Below are 24,497 nucleotides of genomic sequence, written 5' to 3'. Positions count from 1 at the left end.
CTAATGGCACATTGGGTATGACTAGAATTCGACCCTAAAAACAAAATGTCGAAGCTATGGATGGCACATTATGGAGAAGGCATTGCAAATTTGTGTGGAACAACAGATCCAATGACGAGAAACAATCCCTTGCCTCGGGAATTTGGTTAAAGGACTGGAGGGACGGACACAAACAGCTTCTTCATTCGGTTTCAACTTGCGCTTAAGGACACAAGATAACTGCAGGTAAAAGTAACTTCTGTGGAGACGTGGCTTCCCCTAAATATAGTCTCTCTAAGCCATGTCTGAAGCTGGTGATTACGTTATGTTGATAGCTGTCCTAGTAATATGGCTGGCCCTTAAGTGACGACTAATGAACGAATGCGTCAAACTTCAAACATTACTAACTTACCCATGTGCATTTTACATTTGTGCTGTTTGTATTTCACGTTGATTTTATAGGAACATGAGACTGCTCCCTCCTGCAGGTCTGTGCTCTGAAGAGAGACATCATGTTCTCTGAGACATTATTAAAAGTTTAGTGCGTTTGGCAAGCAGGAGACACAGCCTTAGTCTGTAATTGGGTGACTGTTGGAACGGCATCCATGGCGAGTAATTATGCCTTCTCGTAGAGTTTGTTTCATATCGTCTCCTCTATTTGGTTGCGTCATATCAAAGCTAACAGATGTGCCCGTCTTGGTGTGGTAGACTGGTGTTTAGAGTTCAAACTGAAGCGGAAGTGATAGATTCTTTCTCGTTTCTTCGAGGAGAGAATGAATCGATTAGGTTGAAGTATTCAGTGAACCTTTACGTGGCTCTGGCCTCAAACACAGCAGAGTTAGCACAAGCCATCAGCCTTCACATGGAGGATTTTGGAGAAACCAGGTCTTTTTTTGAGTGCCTGAGAGGAGAAGACAGAAAGCATATAAAGGAACAGGTGTATATTATATGTACAGTATTTTTTTTTTTAAGTACATTTTTTTTTTTTTTTATCAAATGCAACAGTGAGGTCAGGTCTGATTTGGAAGGTCTCATTTCAGGATTACATTAATCTCTGCTCTGGTGAAGCACAAATGATCAAGAACAACATAACTGTTGTTATTGTGAACTAAAACTAATTGTTTTTGGTAACTGAAATATTGCTGAAATAAAATATGAACATTAAATGCTAAACGTAAATCTAATTATTATGGTTAATTAGTGAGGAAACATTTCTAATTTTCACTTTTTTCCCTAAGTACTAAAATTACTAAAACTTTAACATAAATGAAGCTGCATATTCATTTAATTAAAACATAAAATATTAAAAATATATATAAAAATGAAAAAAGCATATACAGTAGCACAATTACTAAAATGTAAAATAAACTAAAGATTGGAAAATATAAAGGCTGATTTAAAATATGAATAAACGCTATAATTGTATATAAATAATACTACACTAAAACTGAATTCTATGTTTCAACCATTGTTGGCAAAACAGAGATCAACATTCCATAGTATATCTTAAAATTCTAATTACAATTCTGCATTCTATTGCTACATAAATTCAAATCCAATTCTGAAACTGTAATTTAAAGGACATTAAGCATTTCTAATGACAAAAACGCCTTTACGACCCTTACGACAAATTCCTTATTTTGTTATGTACTTGTATAAGTATCTCTGAATACGAAATGGAAGAATGCCTGGCAATGCAGCATTAAAGTTACATAATCTAACATTTTCAAATAGCTCCTGGTAATCTACGCTTGTATTTCGATGGGTTCTGTAATGTGATTAAAGCGTATTTTGCTTTCCACAAAATGAAACAAACTTTCATGAGTAGAGCCACACGGAGGAGCCAAATCACTAAGACGATATAGAGCTTGACATTTGAGGACACTATAATTTGCTTTCCACACTGATGGTGGAAATAAACCGTGGGCAGCTTCTGTACAAAATATTTTTGAGACTCTTATAGAAAATGATATATGATGAGCAATGTCATCTACAGCAGCCCATTTCAGCACAGCTTGTGTAAGACATCCTGCAAGTAACTTTAGGTTGAGTTTTTACGTGGGTGGGTGTAATCCCACTTCCACTTCCTCTCCCAGCTCATCTAGAGTCAGAACAGAGAAGAGGCAGCTTCCTGAGTCCTCAAAGAAAGCAAATGGATGAGATGAATCACTTGCATTTGACTCATGGCTCCTCGACACAGCAGCTGTGAGAGGTTCTTCTGCTTTCACTTACTCATCTTTATCGCCGTCTCAGACACAGGAAACCCCATGGCCTAAAACTAAATTACTAGCGAACAGCTCTTGCTGGTAATTTTAGTCTGGCAGTGGATAAACGGATATGGATGGGTCAAATCTTTTGATGGCCTCAGATGTCTAAAAAACATATCTATGGCAATGATTCCATACCTGCAGCTTGTTCACCATTTCATCAAAGAGTTTTCTGGCCTCGGGACTGTTAGGGTCTTCAAAGTAATCTTCTATACCGATCTGGACTACAATAGACTTCAGGTTACGGCACACACCTGTGAGTAAGAGAGTGAGGGCAGTGATCAATTTTACAGGATGTGTGGGGCGTATTTCACATCATTCATAGCTCCAAACCAAAAGATATGTTTAATCAAACTTATTTTTCAACACTTTAGGACACTATTATTTAAAATCAACTGCAAACACAGGAGAATATCCCTTAGTTTCTTGCAATTCATTAAATGCTTATTCTTAAAAATGCAATCATTTATTAAGAATTTAATTATATAATTACCGTATTTTACGGACTATAAGTCGCACTTTTTTTCATAGTTTGGCTGGTCCTGCAACTTATAGTCAGGTGCGATTTATTTATCAAAATTAATTAGACATGAACTGAGAGAAATGAACCAAGAGAAAACATTACCGTCTACACCCGCCAGAGGGCGCTCTATGCTGCAACATAGAGCGCCCTCTCGTGGCTGTAGACGGTAATGTTTTCTCTTGGTTCTAAATAAATGCGACTTATAGTCCAGTGCGATTATAGTATCATGACGTATTTTTGGAATGAGACTTATACTGAGTATAAAAAAATACGGTACTAGAAAATAAATCATGCATTATTGAGAATTACAAATACGGTACTAGAAAATAAATCATGCATTATTGAGAATTAAATATGATTAAATTAAGTTATATATTTTAATAAACCATGATTCAACGTCTCTGCCTTTGAAATCAGGCTTCCACTGGTTGATACTTGGTTTAGATGTACAAACTGAATACCTATTCATTGAAATACTGAACAATAATAATGATCAGGATCTCACTGTTGAAGTGAAGCAGAGCTTTAGGAGTAACAGGAGTGGAGGTGAGCACCAGCATCTCCAGACCCTTCAGTCCCTCTCGACACATCTCAGCAGCCACTTCCTGATTGATCTCACTGACGTGGTCCAACTCTAGAACCTGGAGCCTCATGCAGTTCCTTGCTGAAAATACATACACACAAACAGTCTACTGGCACAGCTGCATTAGTCTTGAACAAAACAGATTTTGTAAGTGGTCTATGTACAGCTCAGATGATTTGTACACAGCTAACTGCAGTCTTGTGCTTCAGAAAGGTTAAAACCATCAAATTTAAATGAGGATGCTACAGCAAAGTAGGATAAATAACAAGCGGAGTAGAAAATGTCTCCTCTGCTATTTATAATGTATTTATAGAAAATTGTGCACCGTTGTTACTCACAGCAGCATGTTAAAAGTGTCATTTCCTATGTCTCCTTGTCCCAGTTTTTAATGTGAATAACAAGTTACACTCTTTGCTACATTGGCAAAAGGTTTGAGTGATGTTCCCTTGCGATGCTGATCTGAGAACAGCTGTATGGATAGTGATTGAGTAACATCATTTAAATAAATAATTATTTTTGTGTCAATATCCAAAGCACATAGGTACTGCCTTTGAGAGAAAAGTAAAGTAAAAACAGATCAAATAATACAACAATAATAAAATATTAAAGAAAAAACATTTTCCTATATGTAATTTCTTTACATAATTAATGACAAAGCTGAATTTTCAGCATCATTACTTCAGTCTTCAGTGTCACATGATCCTTTAGAAATCATTCTAATATACTGATTTGCTGCTCAAGAAACATTTCTCATTATCATTGCTGAAAACAGTTGCTTAATAGTAAAATATAGAAAGTATTACATTTTAAATTTGAAAAAAAAAAAGAATCTGCAAAAGAACAGCACTTATTTAAAATAGACATTTTTGTAACAATATAAAAGTCTATTTCTATTTTAAGGTTAATGTTACCCATTAACTGCAACTTTTGCCTCAGTAAACTCAGAATTGCTTGCCTAATAATAGTTATTAAGGTAGTTGCCAGGTTTAGGTATTGGGTAGGTTAAGGATGTAGAATATGTTCATGTAAAATATGTGCTTTATAAGTACTAATAAATAGCCAATATGTTAATAATAGGCATTCTAACAAGCAACTAGTTAATAGTGAGTATTGGTCCCTATACTAAAGTGATACCGCAAACACTAGTTTACATTCACTAACCCAAAGAAGCCAATCCCTGTATGCCACAGCCAGCTCCGCCCACACCCAGCGCTCGGAGGTGTGGCCAGCATCGGCCAATGGTCTGCAGGCACCTGTTACTGAAGCGTGCTGGCTGCTGACTGCAGAAAGACAATTTACATTTTCAATTATTTACATTAAACTTCGATTCAATAGAAATAAAATAGATTCCAATTTCTCCAATATCAAGACAAATGCTCAAAAAAGAAAGATGATGATGCATTTAAATTTATAAAATATTTAAGCTATCAAGCCAAGTATAAACAACATTCTACAACTGCCTATGAAACAAGTAAGTGTATTTCAATCCTACCATGGATGCAAAGGTGCCACCTGTAGTGAGATGATGTCTCTGCAACCAGCTCCCAATGCCCAGATAACTTCCTGTCCAACAGGGTCTGTCGCACTCCTAAGACAACATCAGAATCAAAAACATCTGAGAAACGTTCTCTCTCTGCCTTTAAAAAACCTTGTTATGGCCGAGCAATGAAAACTAAGCAACCAAATGCACTGATGATCAATATGTTTTTTTTTCTACTCTGACCTGTACTACCCTTGGACATAATAATAATTAAAAAAGCTTCTTTTTTTTGCTTATATACAGTAGTGGTCAAAATTATTACAACAATAGACTTTTCATGAGCTAAAAAATGGCAGTTATTTATATCTTTTGCTGTAGTGTGTCCATAGGAAATATCAGTTTACATTTTTTAGCATTCATTTAAACATTTTTTTTTTTTGCTGGTGAAAATACTGGTGTTCTAATCATTATGTAACATAAAGATGTATGAAGGCCAAAAGGATGTTTGCATACTTAATAGATACATGTTACAACTTAATACTGCTTACAAAATAAATAATTAAATATACATGAAAAAATTAATTAGAGTTGATATTATCTTCATTAAGGCAATTTAGTAAATTGCTTTTCTAGCACAGTGGCCATTAATACAGTTTGGGAGTCATTATATTTAAATGCTTATGTATGCGAGTTTTATGAGAAAGGCAAATAAAATGAAATAAAATGTTTCCGTCCATCTCAGTTTTTAAATGCTAAATTATATCTAACAGCTCTTTAGTCAATGTACAAAAATATGTTTTCATCCTTAAAGCATACATCATCCAACTCATTACATGATTGCTTACTGAATTAATAATTAAATAGATATGAAAATTTAATTAGAGTTGATATTACTATCATTAAAGCCATGTAGTAAATTGGTTTCCTGGGGACAGTGCTTATTAATACAGTTTAGGAGTCATTATACAATAATATCCGCCTGTAAAATGCTGTAACCGCCCAGTCAGAGTCAAGTACACCACTAAGCTATGTGATAAAAGGATATATGGACAAAAAAAGACCAAATAGTGCTCCCTTGTGGACAGACCTGTATGTGACAGCCTGTAGAGCCCTGCAATAACAGCTCGCCAACCACAGAGAGCGATCGGTCAATAGATTCGGACAATGAGACACCTTCAGGATGAGCAGATTACTGCCAGTTGCTTTCAACAAAGCCTCCAGACCCTCCTCGAGACAGCCACTAAACACAAAAGAAAGAGAAGCTATTAACAGGTCAGTTTAGATTAGGACTACATTGACCAGATGGCTTAATAAAGTTATGAAGCAAATGTAATACACAGTAAGTACATATGTTTTTGCTTCATAATATATATGAAAAAGTAACATGTAAATTTTTAAGAAATTTGAACTATTTCATATATTAACGTCACTTGGCCAGCACAAGCGCAGACTGTCTTTTGCCATTAAAATAGTACTGTCAGGATTTACTTAAGATGCACAGTGAAAGGGTTGCTTATTAAATATGGTAAAGACAATGTTAATGTAAATGTGTAATGTATTTAAGACATACTGCACAAATAGCATATAAAATAACCCGTAGCAGATCTATACAGGTGGAGCTGGGGAAGGTGGAGGGTTTCAGAGGAAAGTGCCAGGTTTAACACTGTAAATATCATCAGTTGCTATAATACCAGTCAGCCTGCGCCATCTAGAGTTTCATGACTGAACTATACATTTGTAGGAGTTTCCCTTTCAGATGCAAAATTTATTGGAGGAGAGTATTAAAATACGCAACATGATTTACAAATGTTTGCACTCATCAGATTACTAGTATTTCCACCATTATTTAACACCCTTCCCAAAAAAAGCATGTCTTAAACTATTTTGCAATTGTCTCTTAAGTAGATCAGCATCAACTCTGCTTATTTACGACTAGATTCATTTGCGCTGTGCTCAGTATATTGCATTGGTCGATATATGCCAATATATCTATATAATGCGTCTGTGTTCTTTAATTTGTGCATTGTCAGTAAATCACCCACAGAAATGTGCACGCCCATTGACGCTGTTTTGGAATCGCGCTGTTTAGTTATCTGTTAATTTGCCCCGTTTAGTAAACCTGGCCCTATATCTAACCCATATATGTATGTATGTTTATTTATGTCTAATAAATGTCAATTGCATGCATATGCATAACATATATGTTTAATGAAATTTCTCAGACAGGATATTCTAACATTAAAATATGACGCACTTTCAGGCTTAAATCCACCAAAAATGCAAATTGTATGTTTGTCATGTAAAACCCCCCTGACAAACTCTTGATGAGGTTTTCGACTGGCACTCTGGTTGAGGTGGTTTAGCAGAGCAATTAACAGGCTGCTCATTCTGTTCTCTTCTCACGCTGGATCTCTGAACAAGCACTTCACAAGTGTCAGACTGTGTGAGCGAGTGAGTGTGTATCTGTTTGGTGTGAAAGAGTGATGAGGAGATCAGGGAAGAGTGCAGAAGGTAATAAAAGAGCGATGAGAAGAGGAGGAGGTGCGTGAAGCTGTGGGAAGGCAGTAACCACACAAACAGCAGGGTCAGTATGGTACAGTTAACAGCAGGCGCAGTGGGAGACCGTGTTACCGTGTGCTCTTCAGATATTCCTCCTTTGTCTCTTTTTTGCCTCTCTGCCGGGGTTTGAGATTCTGGAGGATGAGGGAATGCGTCTGTGTGCACCACTGAGCCAGAGTGCACAGGAACTAAACCAACAGTGAGAGACTGAGTTAGAAAGCTTGGCCTTGTTCAGGACTATTAGCAGTTGCAAAATACGTGGGCAGTGGATAATTTATGCAACACTTTTTTTACATCTCATTCAGATCTGTTAAATGTCTTTTGGGTCACTCCTACAATGCAGCACATTTTCCTCTTGCCATCATACATATATACATCTTAAATATCTATTTAGTATACAAATTTTAAAGTTGACATTGAATATGGTGGATCACTAATATTATTTATTATACAGTCACCACAATATTTCACTATACTTATGTTTGTGCCAAATGCCTGGTGATATGTACTAACTTTAAAAAACAATTTTATATTTTAAAAAGTTTCATATATATATATATATATATATATATATATATATATATTAGTTTTCATATATTATATGGCACTTTAGAGTATTACTGTAAGAGTGTTAGTGTGAATGGTGTTAAAACCTTTGAAGAGATGCGAGCGTTCTCCAGCAGGACTCTGGTCCACACCGCCGGGTGACGAGCCACAAACTTCCAATCCCGGCACACCTCGGCCGCACGCAGGAGTGTCTTCATATCCAGGTAGGTAAAGATACAGAAGAGAGCGGCACGTATCTTCAGCACCTCAGGACTTATCACCTCGTTGACTTTGGAGGGGCGACAAGGCTTGTATCCCCCTTCAGAATGACCTGTCGACACAAAAAGGGATAAAGGAAGACTTGCTTTTGACAGCTGTGGTCACAATTAAATTTTCCTGCATGGAAAAGAGAAGACTTTCAACACACTGAACTCACACTGAACATGGGTGAATTCATTTTTGTGCAAACTTTTCCTTTTACTGTACGCATTACTGTACATGTCCATATGGTGGCGCCTCAGTCCAATAAAAAGTGCAGCTGTCTTCTCACTGCCTCCTACAGGATCTGAACATCCTCCAAATCATGCAATCAGCAGGCTATTTCTATCTCAGGCTCCAGTCTGACAGACTCTAGGTCTCTTGAGTCATACACGATTTGCTGAAGATCCAATGAGATGGAGACTAAATGAACAGGTGTTGGCAGTATTCATATTTTATGAGACAATTTTTAAAAGCAAAATCTGCTGAAAGCTCTGAGTCAAACAGGCTCAAAAAAAAATAATAATAATAATAATTTATATATAATATATATATATATATATATATATATATATATATATATATATATATATACATATATATATATATATATATATATATATATATTTATATGATATTAATTATTTTTAAATACAAATACACAGTTTAATTGTTGAATAAAAGTGTTACATTTTATCAGCATAAAAAAAAATATATTCATATGTGTACAGATATTTTATAAAATAATCCATTAAATAATAAAACAGTATTTAAAATAAAATTACATTCATATCTAAACAAGTCTAGACATAAGTGTATGCAGGCAACTTCATCACATATAGAAACATGTCTTGATTTATTTAATTATTACACAATTTTTGATGTTTGATGAATTAATATATAAAAATAAAAAAATATGTCATGGTGATAATTATTTAATTAATGCTCATCAATAATTATTTAATATTAATATGTCAATTTGTGAAATCAAAAATATTCAATTATATTAGTTTATAAATGATAACAATAATAAAATAATAAGAATAACATAAAACAATAATAAGTATAAAAACATTTCTTTTTTTACTTGCATTTATATCTGCAAGAAACAAGTCTACACTTAAATAATCCCTTGATCTCTCCAGTGGACTTCACAGCTACTTTTTAATGCTGACACTGAGATTGTTTGACATGGAAGGCATATGTATCATTCAAATATAGGATTTCATGTTGGCTACTGTATGATAGGAAGAAATCTTGAATATATTTTATACATTCCCTTTAATTTTTATCAATACGATGTGAGCAGGCCTGCTGCTGCCACATAATCTGACAGCTGAACAAAGAGAGGTGACAATCTTAAAGCACAAATGAGCCTTAATAAATTTAAATGAACTACATACAGTAGAGACATCATGGCCTCAAGTCACACTGTGTATACGGTATGATTATTTATGAGAGCTTATAGTGCACTATTGGTTACTCATTCCGCTCTTCCCACAATGACCTCGAGTCAGTAGGTGGAAAACGGTTCTCTTTACTCATGGCTTTATGACACACTCTCTCTACTGCTCTCTGGCCTGTGATCCTTGTGAGTTGCAGTTGCATTCATGTGACCTAATTTTCCTCAGCCGGCGTCCTGGTCCTCTGACCTGACTATGCCATCATTATTTGGAGAGTGGGTACTATGGCCTCGGGCCTGACAAACTGGTCGACAAACTGTTAACTCACAAACTTGCAGTCTGCGATATGAAACTTGCAACCATAGCAGCATGTGCTACAGAGCTGCCCCAGATTATATTTGAAATGACTGACAAGCCAAAAATCACATTTACATATTTAGGCCTTTGGAATTGTGTTCCCTGGGAAATGAACCATGTTCTTCCACCAACATTTAGAAAAAACGAAATAAACCCCAGGGCAAATTCTTCTCGTCCTGCCCACGCAGGTCAATGACGCACCTGTAGCTGGTCTGTATCCTCCTCGGTTTCCCCCGTGCTGGCTCTCTGCTCTCCTGTCCTGCTCCCACATCTCAGCCTCGGACTCAGTGGTGCGGGATCCTACGTCAGACACGTCGCCCTCCTCTCCCTCCGTGCTGTTCCGGTACGGCCGGCGCTGCCAGTTCTGGATGGCCTGTTTGCGGAGACCCCAGTTCCTGGAGGCAGCCGCTCTTTCATATCCTCCTCCTCCTCCTCCTCCACCTCCTTCCCCGAGTCGGCACTGGACGTGGTAGTACTGAGCATCAGGGCAGTCCTCCAGAGCATGGAGGTCCACACTGTCACTGTCGTAACCTCCTGAACCCTGGGACACGGACTTCCCTCGTCCTGATGCGCTGTTCACAAAGAACACAAAAAATATGTAAATATTTTCAAAATATATACTGTATGTGAGTCTTTATAAATACTGTAAATAATGAATTTACACCATATATGTACAGCCATATATTATATAAACACAAACTTTTATTTTGCGATTAATGATTGCCCAGCACTAAAAAATACTACAATACCAATATATTTACATTTCGTGGTATAAAAACATACAGCCAAGCCCTAAATACTACTACTATTAAAAAAATAACACTGTTTGTTGCACGTTAGCATAGTATCTGTCTGATGTGTCTAATTTCTAGTAAATGAGAAATCTGCATCAACAAAAGGTATTGGAAACATTTTCATCTATTTTTTTATAATAATGCCTATTTATTTTGCCTTAACTACTATGCACAGTTATATGTGTTGTTGCATTCCATGTGCCAATCACAACAGACGTCCAACACATCTGGGTTAAGAACCACCAGTTGCTTTAAGACACAGGGTTTGTATTGAAAGAACAGTCGGAGTTAACCAGGAAATATGATCAGATCTGTCGAGACAGACTTCCTACAATGCACACAAACACACACCCACTAATTAAGAAATAAGACACTCTGCTAACTCACTTTGTAGGAAGAAAGATTGATCATTTGCAAAGATATTATTTTTTAGGCCTGGATGAGTAATGGGTTATTTCCTTAATTGCACATGTGAGAGTGGCTCTAGATTGTTTTTAATCAAAACACTGCTCAAAAGATTCTTCTTAGCTCTGCGCTCAGACTACTCAACACTAAACCAACATTTTTAGGGGTGCCATGCACTTTTTATTATGCACATACATATGACCAAAAGGATGGGTGGAGGTGGGCTTGTGGTGGTTATTTTAAAAACTCAGTATCTGTATAGCTGTATATATTTTATATTTATTAATACATCTAGGTTACAGTGGCTGTCAAATCAAATGCAACTATACTGTATGTAACATACATACTTGTATATATGTTATATTATACAGAAATAAGGAGCTCTGACATACTCATTTTTGACGTCAATTTAAAGAAAATGATCTGAGGAAGCTGTGACTATTGCATTATTCATGATTCCTTTTTATCTTCAATAATTATGCAACTTAATTTTAAAAGACACAAATAGTAGCATTCAGAATATTACTTGCTCAAAAATTGCATGGGCATTTGTTTAAATAACCATTACAAGAGAAACCACTAAACTCAGGCAACAGTTAGGGCGTTCGCATGGGATTATGGGTAAGGAATGTTCTCCTCCATGGCTTAGCAGGGACCGAATTTCCACTGGGGATTCCAGCCAGACATTTAGTCACTCTCCAGATGTTACAGTTCAAAAGCCAACTCTGAGACTTAAAGAGATACTTTGCTACTGCAGTCACTAGTGACTCTAGGCTCTGCTGCAGGCAACTGACTGCAATGACAGACTTTTCTATTTGACTGTGGACTGAAGAGCAAACGACCCACTAGAGATGAAGCTGGGACACATTATTACTTTTTACACAGTAGGAATGTGTAATGCATGGCTGGCTGTGGCAGAGATATCAAAAGCTATTTGTAAGATAATACGCAAAGGCTAAAAAGAAGTTTCACGCAAACTGACAGCAAAAATAAAGACATGGAAGAAACTTCAGAGGGTCTTTGAAGATGAGAGTGGTTTCTTTATCATATTGCATGGCTTCTTGATGTTTCTGCACCCCTTACTTTATATAATAAATACATATTTGGGCTTTTCATTTGGAGCTAAAAATAGAGATGCAGAAAATGGAAGCAATGTCTAAAGATGTGTGTCCCCTAAGCTTCCCTCAGACAAAAAAAAAAAAAAAAAAAAAAAAAAGACCATAATGCAGCTTTATATTCAATCACATGAAATAAAACAATCAATATATTCAACTTATAAAAACACACTTTGTAATTTCTATAGTGATATGACCTATATATTTAATTATAGTAGAATGTATTGATCATTTGGTATTTATTAATATATTTATTAATTAATCAGCATATAATGAAATTAAGTTTAATTTGATAAAAAAAAGAGATTTTCCAAATATTTATGAAGCGTATATACAGTACACAAACATTTAAGATTTGTGTTTTTAAGTTTTTTTTTTTTAAGGTTTTTGAAATTAATTTTCAAAATTTGAAAATGTTCAGTCTTCATTGTCACACAATCCTTCAGAAATCATTCTAATATGCTGATTTTCTGCTCAAGAAATGTTTTTTTATTATTATCAATCATGAAAACAGTTGTCCACAATTTTTGTGGAAATTGTTATACTTTTTTTTTTTCAGAATTCCTTGATGAATAGAAGCTTAAAAAGAACATCATATATGCCACTTGTTTAATTAGCATCTTAATAACTGACTCAGATGAATGATGCTATTTGTGCCATAATGAAGGAACAGCAATTTCAGTTCTCTCGTCTGATTCATGAGGAAGACCTGTCGAGTTTATGATATCAATTTAGGGACAGCAGACTCCAGGCAAACCCACGCTGCTCCTTCCTTCCCTCAGAGCACCAAATGGCTTGATACGGCCCATGCACAGACGCACACACACAACAGATGGACGGTGATGTCTCACTCACGGATCAGAACCTTGTTAAAAGAGCAACCCTACAATGGGTATGCTATGGGGAAATTGCATGAGAAGATGAAGATTTAAAAAAAAAAAACAGTGTAATTTGTTTGTGATGCAAAGTAGTCATGCTCAATGTCAGATGGAGACCGAGACAATTTCACTAGGAAAATATAAAATCTTGAAAACTGGTGTTCACACCAATACGTTCAGACATTAATTCATTTAAGTAATGCTGTAGTTTGAACTTAAATTAAAATTCTATCATGAATTCGGGCAAGAATTTAGGTTTTATTCAATTTGGACATTTGGTCTCTACTATGTAGGTAAAACCTGACCAGACACAAACATGCTTTCAGTACACGCACAAGAAGTGTTCACCACTATCCTTCAAGAGCCTTGTGTATTGGTTGTTTTTGGCCTTGTGCTTTTAGGCATTTTAGTTTTGCCACACACGGCAGTGCAGTTTGTGTGTGTGTGCACTACAGGACTCTTTCCGTATATCTTCTGCATGGCTGAGAGATTACAGAGTGGTTTAACCCTGAGGCAAATGCAACAATCTAGCGATTTCCCAAGACACATCCACACCAGGCTGACTCCAAAACACCCACCGGTCAGAGCAGATAAAAGACATAAACACGCTGCTCTGCCATATTTGAGATATAGCTGCAAAACTTCTGGTGGCAAATTTAATGATAAAATTAAAAAGTAAGTTTGAAGTAAAACTATACTTTCACATTGCAAACATTTGGTATCTTTATGAGTGAGTCACTGACTCAGTCATTTATCCGATTTGTAAAAATAAAAAAAATTCAGGAACAAAACAAATGACTCTTATTCTATGATCAATAACGGATCTGTAAAAAATAAAAATTAAAAATTAATCCAACAACAAAACATCACTACAGTCATGGCCGTAAATGTTGTCTAACAGTTGGGTGGGGGGGGGGGCAATAAACAATTTCTCAATAGCAATTTTTGAAGGGAACACAAATAATACAGCTAACATTGTACTTGTAGAGATATGTAGTACAGTATACAGTACAGACTAAAAGTTTGGACACACCTTCTCATTCAAAGAGTTTTCTTTATTTTCATGACTATGAAGATTGTAGATTCACACTGAAGGCATCAAAACTATGAATTAACACATGTGGAATTATATATGGAATTATATACATAACAAAAAAGTGTGAAACAACTGAAAATATGTCATATTCTAGGTTCTTCAAAGTAGCCACCTTTTGCTTTGATTACTGCTTTGCACACTCTTGGCATTCTCTTGATGAGCTTCAAGAGGTAGTCACCTGAAATGGTCTTCCAGCAGTCTTGAAGGAGTTCCCAGAGAGATGCTTAGCACTTGTTGGCCCTTTTGCCTTCTGTCTGCGGTCCAGCTCACCCCTAAACCATCTCGATTGGGTTCAGGTCCGGTGACTGTGGAGGCCAGGTCATCTGTCTCATTCTTGGTCAAATAGCCCTTGATGCCTTCAGTGTGACTCGACAATTTTCATAGTCATGAAAATAAAGAAAACTCTTTGAATGAGAAGGTGTGTCCAAACTTTTGGTCTGTACTGTATACATTAGTGCTATTAGTGCAGCAATGAGACAACTTAAAGCTGTTGTGGTCACGCCGTGACAGCGCTCGTGTCTGTTGTAGACATCATTATCTGTCACAGTGTTGCCAAGTCCGTGGTTTTCCTGTGAAATTGGGCTACTTCATCACTGTTGCCGCTGGTTGTTTTTATGTCCGTGGGTTGAAATGACCCCAATAATGTGTATTTTAGCCCCCAGAACACAATTTTTCCCAGGGGAACCCCTCAGAACGCAAATAGTTTGGGCTAGTTTTGAGTAGCAATTGGGAAGGTTTTGTTAAGAATAACTGGCAACCCTTTCCCTTAAGCAGGTAACATGATTATTGCAAACATAGTCGACTCATCGTAAAATACATTGGCATAATCTGTATTAAAGATAAAATAATCACTTCATCCGATGTATAAGTGAATAAAATAGCCCCGACAGCTTGACTTGACTTTGTTCTCTCTCACCGGACTCGTGTGTGTGTGTACCCTTTGAGTGATGTAAAAGAAGAAAGCAGGCATTTGGAGCAAAGCACTGTGATGCAAGGGAGGGGGAGACCCAAAACTTTTTCAAAATTTTAAAGACATTTTCGCCTGGTTGGGTTGTTTTACTACTTGCACAATTATTTAAAGTATAAAACATAGGTTTTTACAATAAGCATTGTGGTTTTTAATAATATTTTTAGGGGGGGGGGGAAACCCTCAGATGGGGGGTTCTGTCCCCTCCCCCGACCCACCCAGGATTTCCACCTATGGCTACAGTAACACTACTATGAAGCATTTAATTGATCTCTCTAGGTAACCTGATCTAAATGACTAGGGTTTTTTTATATATTTTAAATCAAACTACTTTCAAAATATGCAGATCATAATACATAAATAATACATCAAATTATTTAAAAGGATAGTTTAATCTGTAATCTGTTTTATCAGTTTCTTGCACAGACCAGTTGTTTCACTTCATAAGACCTTAATATATCGCCAGGAGCCACAGCTATTTATTATGTCTTGCCTGTATATTCTTAGTGCCTAATGTTTTGTAATAAATAATTATTTACTTATAAGAAAATTCGATTGATGTGAAAACAGACATGCAGGCAGAATTGGGTTATTCTGAGACTTACGCAGTGCTGGGGGAGGAACGTCGATCGGACACTTGGTACATTCCCCTTGATGCCCCAGAGATACTGGAATTTCTCTATGAGGGAAAGACAGAGAACCAAGGGAAAATGTGAGAGAATGGTTCTCCAAAATTTCACTGAACACATCTGAGATACTGTACAGTAGCTCAACATCATGAAGGAAATACAAACAGAATCAATGCAGATTGACAGGTCGGGTAGGAATTAGGAAACTAGGACCTATCTCAATTGTTCAGACATGATGCAGACTGGAGAGATATGGTACATGGGAGGAAACACATGTCACAGTTTCATCAGGACTTTATTGATGAAATTAGCATTTACAAGCTTTATCGTCACCATTCATCCCTCATGAGGACTAGGTTATGTCTGGGTCAACACTGACAGTTTCAGAACTCCTTCCGTCCAAAATAACAGCACAGCCAACAAGACTGATTACTAATCTTACAAATAACTAATTTGTCATTTAGCTGCTTTTATGCAAATTGGCTTACCTCACACTTACTACACGTGAAGGATAATGACTACTTTATGTTTTCTAAGTTCTTAAATATTATGAAAAATTGTTTAATTTTAGCAAACTTACATCAGTGTTTTGATTTGTTTTTGTTAATATTTAGATTTTATTTTTTCATTTAAAGTGTTTTCACTTTAGTTTTAAAGTGTCAGTAATTTTGTTGTTTTGCCATTTTTATTTTGTAATATATCTATAGTTATAATAATAGTTTTAATAAAATATTTTAATAATAGTTTTTTAGAGAAATGTCACTTTGGCATCTAGCTGAAATAAAATTCTTAATGTTTATTTTATTACAACAACATGGATTGGTTTTATTTGGGTTGGTTTTAACTTATATATAATAATTCTAATCTATGTAAAGTGTTTTTTTTATAACAATTGTATTTAAGACCTGTTTTGCGACATATGGAGGAGAAATATTATTGTTTTATTAAAAAAAAAAAAAATCTATTTTAAGAGAAAACTGCCCGGCCTATCTCCCTGTAAATCCTGGATATTGTACTTCATGTAGTGTAAAAAAAAAAAAAAAACAAAAAAAAGGTTTTTATCCCAGAGAAATACCATATCATTCAACTACTATTGGCTTTTATTTGTCAGGTGTAAGTATTAAACTTAGCAATCTCATACAGGAAAAAGGAAACCTGTGCCTTTAAATAACTGCTTTAGCTGGCAAGGTGATACAACCGAGAAAATATGGGCCAAGAAAGGTGCCATAGTGCTGACAGGGCACACACACATTCACAAACACACACTGGGCTAAGTGCCTGCAGAAATGGGGCAGCATGAGAAGCAGCAGCATCGATCTCACTAGTGGTGCACAGTGTAAAAGACTGGCCAGAATTGTGGAAAATGCTTGAGACAACAACAGTAATTCTGCACCTCCATCGTTCTTTCTTTCTTACTTTCCTGCCTGTGCTGTAATTTAGGCCAAATGTCCTGAATAACAGCATGCATGCTCCTGAAACACTCTGTGCCCTTCTTCTGACATCACTGAGTGCACTTTCTGTCCAGATAGTAGGAGACTGGAAGGCCGTGGCTGGCATTTGGGAACACAGGCTGTGTGAGAACTCAAACGGAGTCAACAGTGCTGTGTGCAACACACTATATGAGTAAATGGCAAATGAAGATTGCTGTTTCCATGGTGACGAAGGGGGTCCCCAATGATGTCAGAGGGTTGATAGGGTGCTTCCTGAATGTGCCATCCGCTTTCAACAAGAAGCCTAAAACGGCAGTGTGATTAAACCGCATACACAAACCCACACTGAATTCTGCCCAATTGTGATACATAAACACCAAAAAATGTAAACAGTGTACAAAACTTTAATAATTTCTGCACTTTCTTCACTATTATTAAAAAGGACTTAAAGGGATAGTTTACCCAAAAAATTATAATTGAAATAATAATATAAATGAAACTAAATCACTCACCCTGAAGTCATCCTAGGTATTATGACTTTCTTCTTTTGGAGTTGAGTTATTTAAAAATTGTCTTTGATGTTCCAAGCTGTTTGATGCCACTCAGCGGGTCTTGCACTGCATCGGTCCTTGAGAAGTTTAATAAAAAGCTCATCCATTAAAAAAAAGTGTCTCACGTGGCTCCGGGGGGGTAAACAAAGGCCTTCTGTAGTGAATTGATGCATTTTTGTAAGAAAAATATCCATATTCAAAACATAATAAATCACTTTTACGAAACAGTTCAGGGGAAATGACGCATGAGTAGCCAATGCACCGCTCAGAAGTGACACACGCGGAAAAGCAGAATGTCGGAGGATTTCGATATAAGCCAAGAGGAGACTGGTTTTCCTTTGCTAAAGTAAGGAAACTTTGTTCGAGTTCAAGTTCAAGTTCATTTTATTTATATAGCACCATGCATAACTACACAGCACAGATGCAGCAAATCTAAGAGCAGTCTTAAAGTAAGGAAACTTCTCAAGGACCGATGCAGTGCAAGACCCACGGAGTGGCATCAAAAAGCTTGAAAGATCAAAGACAATTTTTTAAATATCTGGATTCGTATGAAAGAAGAAAGTCATATATACCTAGGATGACTTCAATGTGAGTTATTTATGGGCTAATTTAAATTTTGGGGTGAATTAACCCTTTAAATTTATTTTTCTTCCTCAATAACAGACCAATAATTTCTTAGTGATCCGAATCAGAGACAGTTTATAAGAGATTCCACTTCCTCAATCCTCAATACAACTATATAAGGAAAATTCGTAACGGCAAAGATGGCGGTTGTGTGCACATGACCCGCCCCTCCCGCTGGAAAGCCAATCATCTGCTTTTAAACAGTCAAGCCGGGAAACATTTAAGCCTATCGTCTGGTTCCACTGACGTATGGGGCACAGTTGAGGAACCCTTGCACATGTGTAGTAAAGGTATAACCTGTGGGGAAAAAGCCGTTTTAAACCTTATTTTGGGGCAAAGACATACATTTTTTTTCAGCGATTTTTATCATATTTTACTGCTGTTTCTATACATGCTGTTTTTATGTCCCGGTGACAAGTGAAAGTGCAGTTCTGACTCTCTGCCCATTCATTTGTTATTGAATGGTCTTGTTATTCTGAAATAGCTGCCGGCAGGCGTTGCAAAGATGGCAGCCGAGTGGCACGTCTTGCCTGAAACGACTTTGTCCGAATGCATTTACTGTACACTCACTGTAGTCAGTTATGAAACCAGTCATTAACCAACCACAGTTTAACACCCTCAAGATCTAAGAAAATGAGACTAGTGTACCAGTGCAATCTTTTAACATTGTAAAAGTTCTCTGGAGGTTCACAGAAATGAGGTATGAAACACTTCCTGACTTCTGCATTAAGATTTATTTATCTCACAGAAAATTGCAGACAGAACTGCAACCTTAACAAAGCACTTTCAGTCAATTTCCACTGCCTGCCCTCAATCTGTTATATATGTTGATGTGCTCATAGAACAAAGACTTCTTTCACTACATTAACTCATATTATAAAGCCATCTTTTTACACGTCCACACAGTATATGTAACTTATCAGGATAATGCTAATAATAAAATATATTTGGCTTGTTGCATTACTATTTGGTTAGGTAACTAAATCTTTCTACATGTAAACAGTACTATCCAAAAGTTTGGGATATGTAAAAAATTTAAGAATTTGAAATCACTCTCACTCTATTTTGTTCACCAAAGTTGTGGTGAGCAAACCAGAGCAGAGTGCAGTTTTTTGATCAGAAGCATACTAAAAGAGTACCATTGTAAAAAAAAAAAAAAAAAAAAAAAATGATTGTGAATAATGCTGAAGCAGCCATTAATTTAGTCTTCAGAATTCATTCTAATATGCTTAATTGATGCTGAAGAAACATTACTATTATAATTGTTGAAAACAGTTATTGCTGCCTAATGCTTCTGTGGAAACTGATGCTTTTTCAGGATTCTTTGATGAATAGAAAATTCTAAAAATAAAAACTCTTTACTGTCACTTTTAATCAATTAAATGCATTTTATTCTTGCTGAATAAAATCATTAATTATTTTTTTTCTTTTAAACAAACACTTTTAATGTTAGTGTATACCTGAGTGCTCTGTGACAAAAGTTTGACTCAAATTCATACTTCTTTAAACTTGGTATTCGTTCATTAAACTATTCACATTCTGTTAATTTTGAAAAATACCATTTGTTTATGGTAAAATGTGAAAAAATCTACCTTTTTGGCACCTATTATATGATTCCTTAAAATGGGATACAGGAACAAAGCAAACATTACGACAGTTTTAATTATACCTATGCATCACCCTGTTATATAAGACGATGAAATCCACACTTTGCAAGTGATAAATCCATTGGAGTTAAAGAGAATCCTGAATGCTTTGTCCCATGTAGAAACTGAAATCTCAATGTATTTTTTAATTGAAGTTGCATAACCGACTACAAAGACAGGTGAAACTCAGATTTTTTTTAGCACATCATGCCAATTTCTTTTTTCTCCTTTCGCTCGATCACTGTACCTGTCGTCTATTAGGTTTGGATCCCTGCAGACTGCAGTGTCCCAGGCTGCCGTTGGGGGTGGTGGCACAGCTGCTGATGATCTGGAGCTGTTTCTCAGCACGGTCGGCCCGGTCCAGCAGCTCCTCGATGAACTGCTGAAGACGCACTTTAGCATTGGCTTCACGCGCAGCCGTTTCCTGCAGAAACTGATCGATCTGGGCCACCTCTCTGAGTGAGGAGGAAAGGAACAAGAAGGAGGAATAAATGGGGATTACTGTGAAAGGATTGAGTGGTCTCAGTGGTGATAACTTGTCAGTTGCTCTTGATCAATTTTTGTGAAGAGTTTTGAGTTTTTTAAAGAGCAATAAGTATTAAAGCAATAATTACATGTAACTCTAAAGATATGGTGGCATATAGATGACCTGATGCATCGCTACCAACAGCATTTTCTTTTAGAGAAATTAAACATGGACATGCAAATATCAAATGGGAATAGGGCATCTGAAACCACTTTCTCCCTCCAAGTTGCCTCTTTTCTCATACTTGTTTATCTTCTCTAGCATTCTGCAAATCCCTGGAGAGTGCGTACAGCCAATGAAAGCACGACAACTGTTATCTCTGCGTAGGAAAGGTCTCTGTAAACACTGGCTTGCTCCTCTGTCGACACCATCGCCTCAGCTATTCTAGGCCCCTCTCACACTTATAGTAGATTCTCACACAGTTGGACTTTTCATTTCCGTACGCCAACAAAATGATATTTTGAGATACTGACATCTTGAGTACTTCATCAACAAAGGTTGCAAATAAGGTCATAAGCCATAGTGAATATGCAGCAGTTCCTTTACTCAAGGAAGAGGCTTTAATTATCCACATGAATTAAAAGCAGCATTTTATAAACTAGGAAAATGAATGTGCGCAAATGTGATCTCAGTGGCATTTATGTAATTGTGTAATCACAAAAGATCCTCTAAGTAGATAACTATGATAAAGATCAGGCTCTATTAAATTATCATGCAAGACTGCTGTCTTTTCATATCATGTTGGTATTATTATTTCCAGTATGTTTCCCTTCTTGTGCAGTAATTTATCATCACCAATTCAAGACTTACGTCACTGATCAGTAGTGAAATCAGGGGACAAGTATTGTATATAATATATTAAGAATACTGAAATAACTCTGCTTGAGATAAAGACATACAGACCACTTTTAAGATGTACTTATGTGCTATCATGCCCTATTCATTCTTACTGCAAAGAAAAGAACATTAAAGCAATTTATTTCTTTATTTTTATTGGGGAGGGGTGCATACTGCAGCTTTTTCTGTATCTTGAGTAATTAGTTCTTGAATGACTGCTCTCTTTTCACTCGACTGCAGTGTTCTTACTGTAGTAAAGGTCAGCAGTGTTTTTGTTTACTAACAACAGAGAGCATGACAGTCAATCAACAGTGTAAACGAGACTAATTACAGGCGCAGTAATGTGGAGGCAGGGCAGATCAGCATGTGTTCACTGCGTGCTGTACCACGCGCACATCCACATACATACATCTACTTCAGCCCCTCAATGTATCTTGAACCGCAGTAGAGCCTTTTCAGTGATTAAAGAGCTGGCAATTTCGTTGGTCAGCTTGATAAATCTGTTTATCTTCCCACAATGTGCAGGGCCAGCACAGGGGATCAGTGTGTGTTTATATTAAAGACCTCAAGGGGAAAAAACTGAAGTTTTGTGGATTTAAGTCCATGTCTATTTGCATTGAGACTGTCTCTATAAGAGCAGGCCTATATGCAAATATATGCATTTTTACTAAGAGTCTTTATCTCTGAAAAAATTAAATAAATAAATACAAACAAAAAGTAATGATGACTCTGCAGGGGTGTATGGAAATTTTACAATAAATACCTACTAGCAATTTTTAGCAAACAAGTGGTTTGATACACTCTTAAAATTAAAGGTGCCTCACGATGCCAAAGACCCTTTAAATGGTTCCATAAGGAACCTTTAACATCTGAAGAACCTTTCTGTTTCACAAAAGGTTCTTTGTGGTGAAAGAAGGTTCTTCAGATTATAAAAAGGCAAGAAACATATGGTTCTTTAAAAAACATTTTTTACTGAATGGTTCTTTGTGAAACCAGAATGGCATCAGTGTGAAAATCCTTATGAAGCACCTTTATTTTTAAGATTTTATATACTGCCCCAATAGTTATATGCATGTGCAGAATTTCTGATCTGATCTGGAATTTAATGATTTTTGTTTGCCATTTGTTGGAGACTAGGGTTGCTCCGATTAGGATTTTTGAGGCCGATCACAGAAAGCGGTGTCTTTCAGAAAGTCCAAATGCTGACCGAAGCATCATGATGTATTCCAGTATTTCTCCCACTGTCTGCCCTAATCAAATCTCTCCCAGTCTAGCTTACAGTCCTGGAGCTGACTGAAGCTTCTTCACTGGGAAACAGGAATACAGATAAGACCGCCAGCCCAAAAAGATATCTAAATTCCAATATGCTACAAGCAAAGCATGCTGGGAGAAGCATAGTGCTCTAGCTTGTGTCAGCTAATAAACTTAACCTTCATTAATGAGCACAAACGTACACATACACAAGTACAAGAACAAATAACAATCTTAAGGTTTGAACTGGAATGTTTGACAGAACTCAGTCTGATTGAGAACACAGTGTACAGTACAGACAGACTGACAGAGTGTGTGATAAACTGTGTGCTTACATCCACATAGCCCTTATTGATAAAGCAATGGATTAAAACTGCTCAGGTATGATGCTACAAAAATGATGTCCAAAAAGAAACCAAGAACACCCCTGGACTTTAGCTGGCTGTAGATGATTAAAAAAAATCAGTTATGCATTTATAGCAGTGGTAATACCATAGAACAGGAGATGTTTATTATATTTACATTAAGATACGCCATAAAAACAGAATAATCAGGTAGTGCTAGGGTCTAACCAGTTACTTTTCTGAGTATTTACAGAGCGCCAACCTCCCGCTCCCTTTTGTGAGGCCAATAAGGAAGTGACTAAAACCACTTTAGGCTGGCTGCAAAAGGGAGTCAGTCCCATAGACTCCCCATGTTAAAATGCCCAACTTTACAGCAGGAAAAAACATGTTTTCAGCCTGGTGAAAAAAATTATTTTGGTCTAAATAGCTAATTTTGTCCTTCATGACAACTGTGAGGGGGGTGATTTTTTTTTATAACTCATCCGTTTAAATTATATTAAGACTTAAAGTTCCACATAATTAAGGGCGTAGCCACTTGAGTGACAGGGGGATTGCAGCTGTTGACACTGCCGTCGCGCTAGGTGGGCGTGGCTTCAGCAACTAGCTCCCACCTTTTTGCCCATTTTGGATTGTCAGGGAGAGTCACGCAGGGACGCTGCCAAGATGGCAACGGCCCGCTCTACAAACTTTAGGCTTCAAAAACACACTTCAGGAGTCTACAGGTGACGTCACGGACACTACGTCCATGTTTTTATACAGTCTATGGTATTTACGCATCTTGCATAAATCTTATTGTGATGAAACATGTTTTTTATTTATTTTATTTTTTAAATCAAGCACCAAATAAGTATGTCTGGTTAAATCTGACATCAGGCATCACCATTTCTAAATCCAAATGGGTTCAAAAAGCAATAAAATAAAAAATTGAAAATAATAGAAAAACACAAAGCTACAAGACACAGTGCTTTGTACAGTTAGCTTTTTTTCAGGATTGTCTTACTGGTGTAAATTTGTTTTGCATAATCATGAGTAATGTAGTTTTTCATCAAGAATTTCGCTGTTCAACATGAGTATTTAATAATGTTGGCTGATGGCTTCAACAAAAGTATATAACATTGATTAAAAACCTCATAGGTCACAGAAGGTCTGTCTTCAAAGGTCTCCAAGTTATTGTTCAAAATCAATTGCCCTATGGAGAAACTTTTACTTTAGGAACCCAACTGCTGCAATAAAATTACTTTAGTTTCTGGGGCACTGGATTCTATGATGGTGCTGCTCAACCTTACAAGACACCGCTGCAGTTGGCCTAATGAATTCAGTGTGTATTCAGACAAGTCTAAAAAAGAAGAATTGTTTTATTTTTTAATAAGAAACCTTGATCTTTCAAAAACTAGACTGTTTTTCCACACTGGTTTCCATGGGAATACATACTGGTTGGCTGTCAGATAT

The 24,497-nt window shown here is 36.5% G+C and overlaps 1 protein-coding gene across 1 annotated transcript; it reads right to left on the bottom strand.

Annotated features, from left to right (window-relative positions):
• Positions 1–758: 758 nt before the first annotated feature.
• LOC113077156 (F-box only protein 41) lies at positions 759–20,643 on the bottom strand (the record flags this gene model as incomplete). The annotated part of the gene is made up of 11 exons (XM_026249613.1): positions 759–880; positions 2,385–2,500; positions 3,275–3,433; positions 4,514–4,632; positions 4,845–4,940; positions 5,920–6,072; positions 7,464–7,579; positions 8,045–8,268; positions 10,157–10,527; positions 15,816–15,889; positions 20,338–20,643. Coding segments are annotated over 11 exons (1,797 nt in total), but the record flags the coding sequence as incomplete, so codon positions are not given.
• Between the last annotated feature and the right edge of the window lie 3,854 nt (positions 20,644–24,497).

The sequence above is a fragment of the Carassius auratus genome, unplaced genomic scaffold, assembly GCF_003368295.1.
Source record: "Carassius auratus strain Wakin unplaced genomic scaffold, ASM336829v1 scaf_tig00021806, whole genome shotgun sequence".
NCBI classification, from domain to species: Eukaryota; Metazoa; Chordata; class Actinopteri; order Cypriniformes; family Cyprinidae; genus Carassius; species Carassius auratus.
Note: the sequence above shows the minus strand (reverse complement) of the source record. Positions and strands in the feature narration are given on the sequence as shown.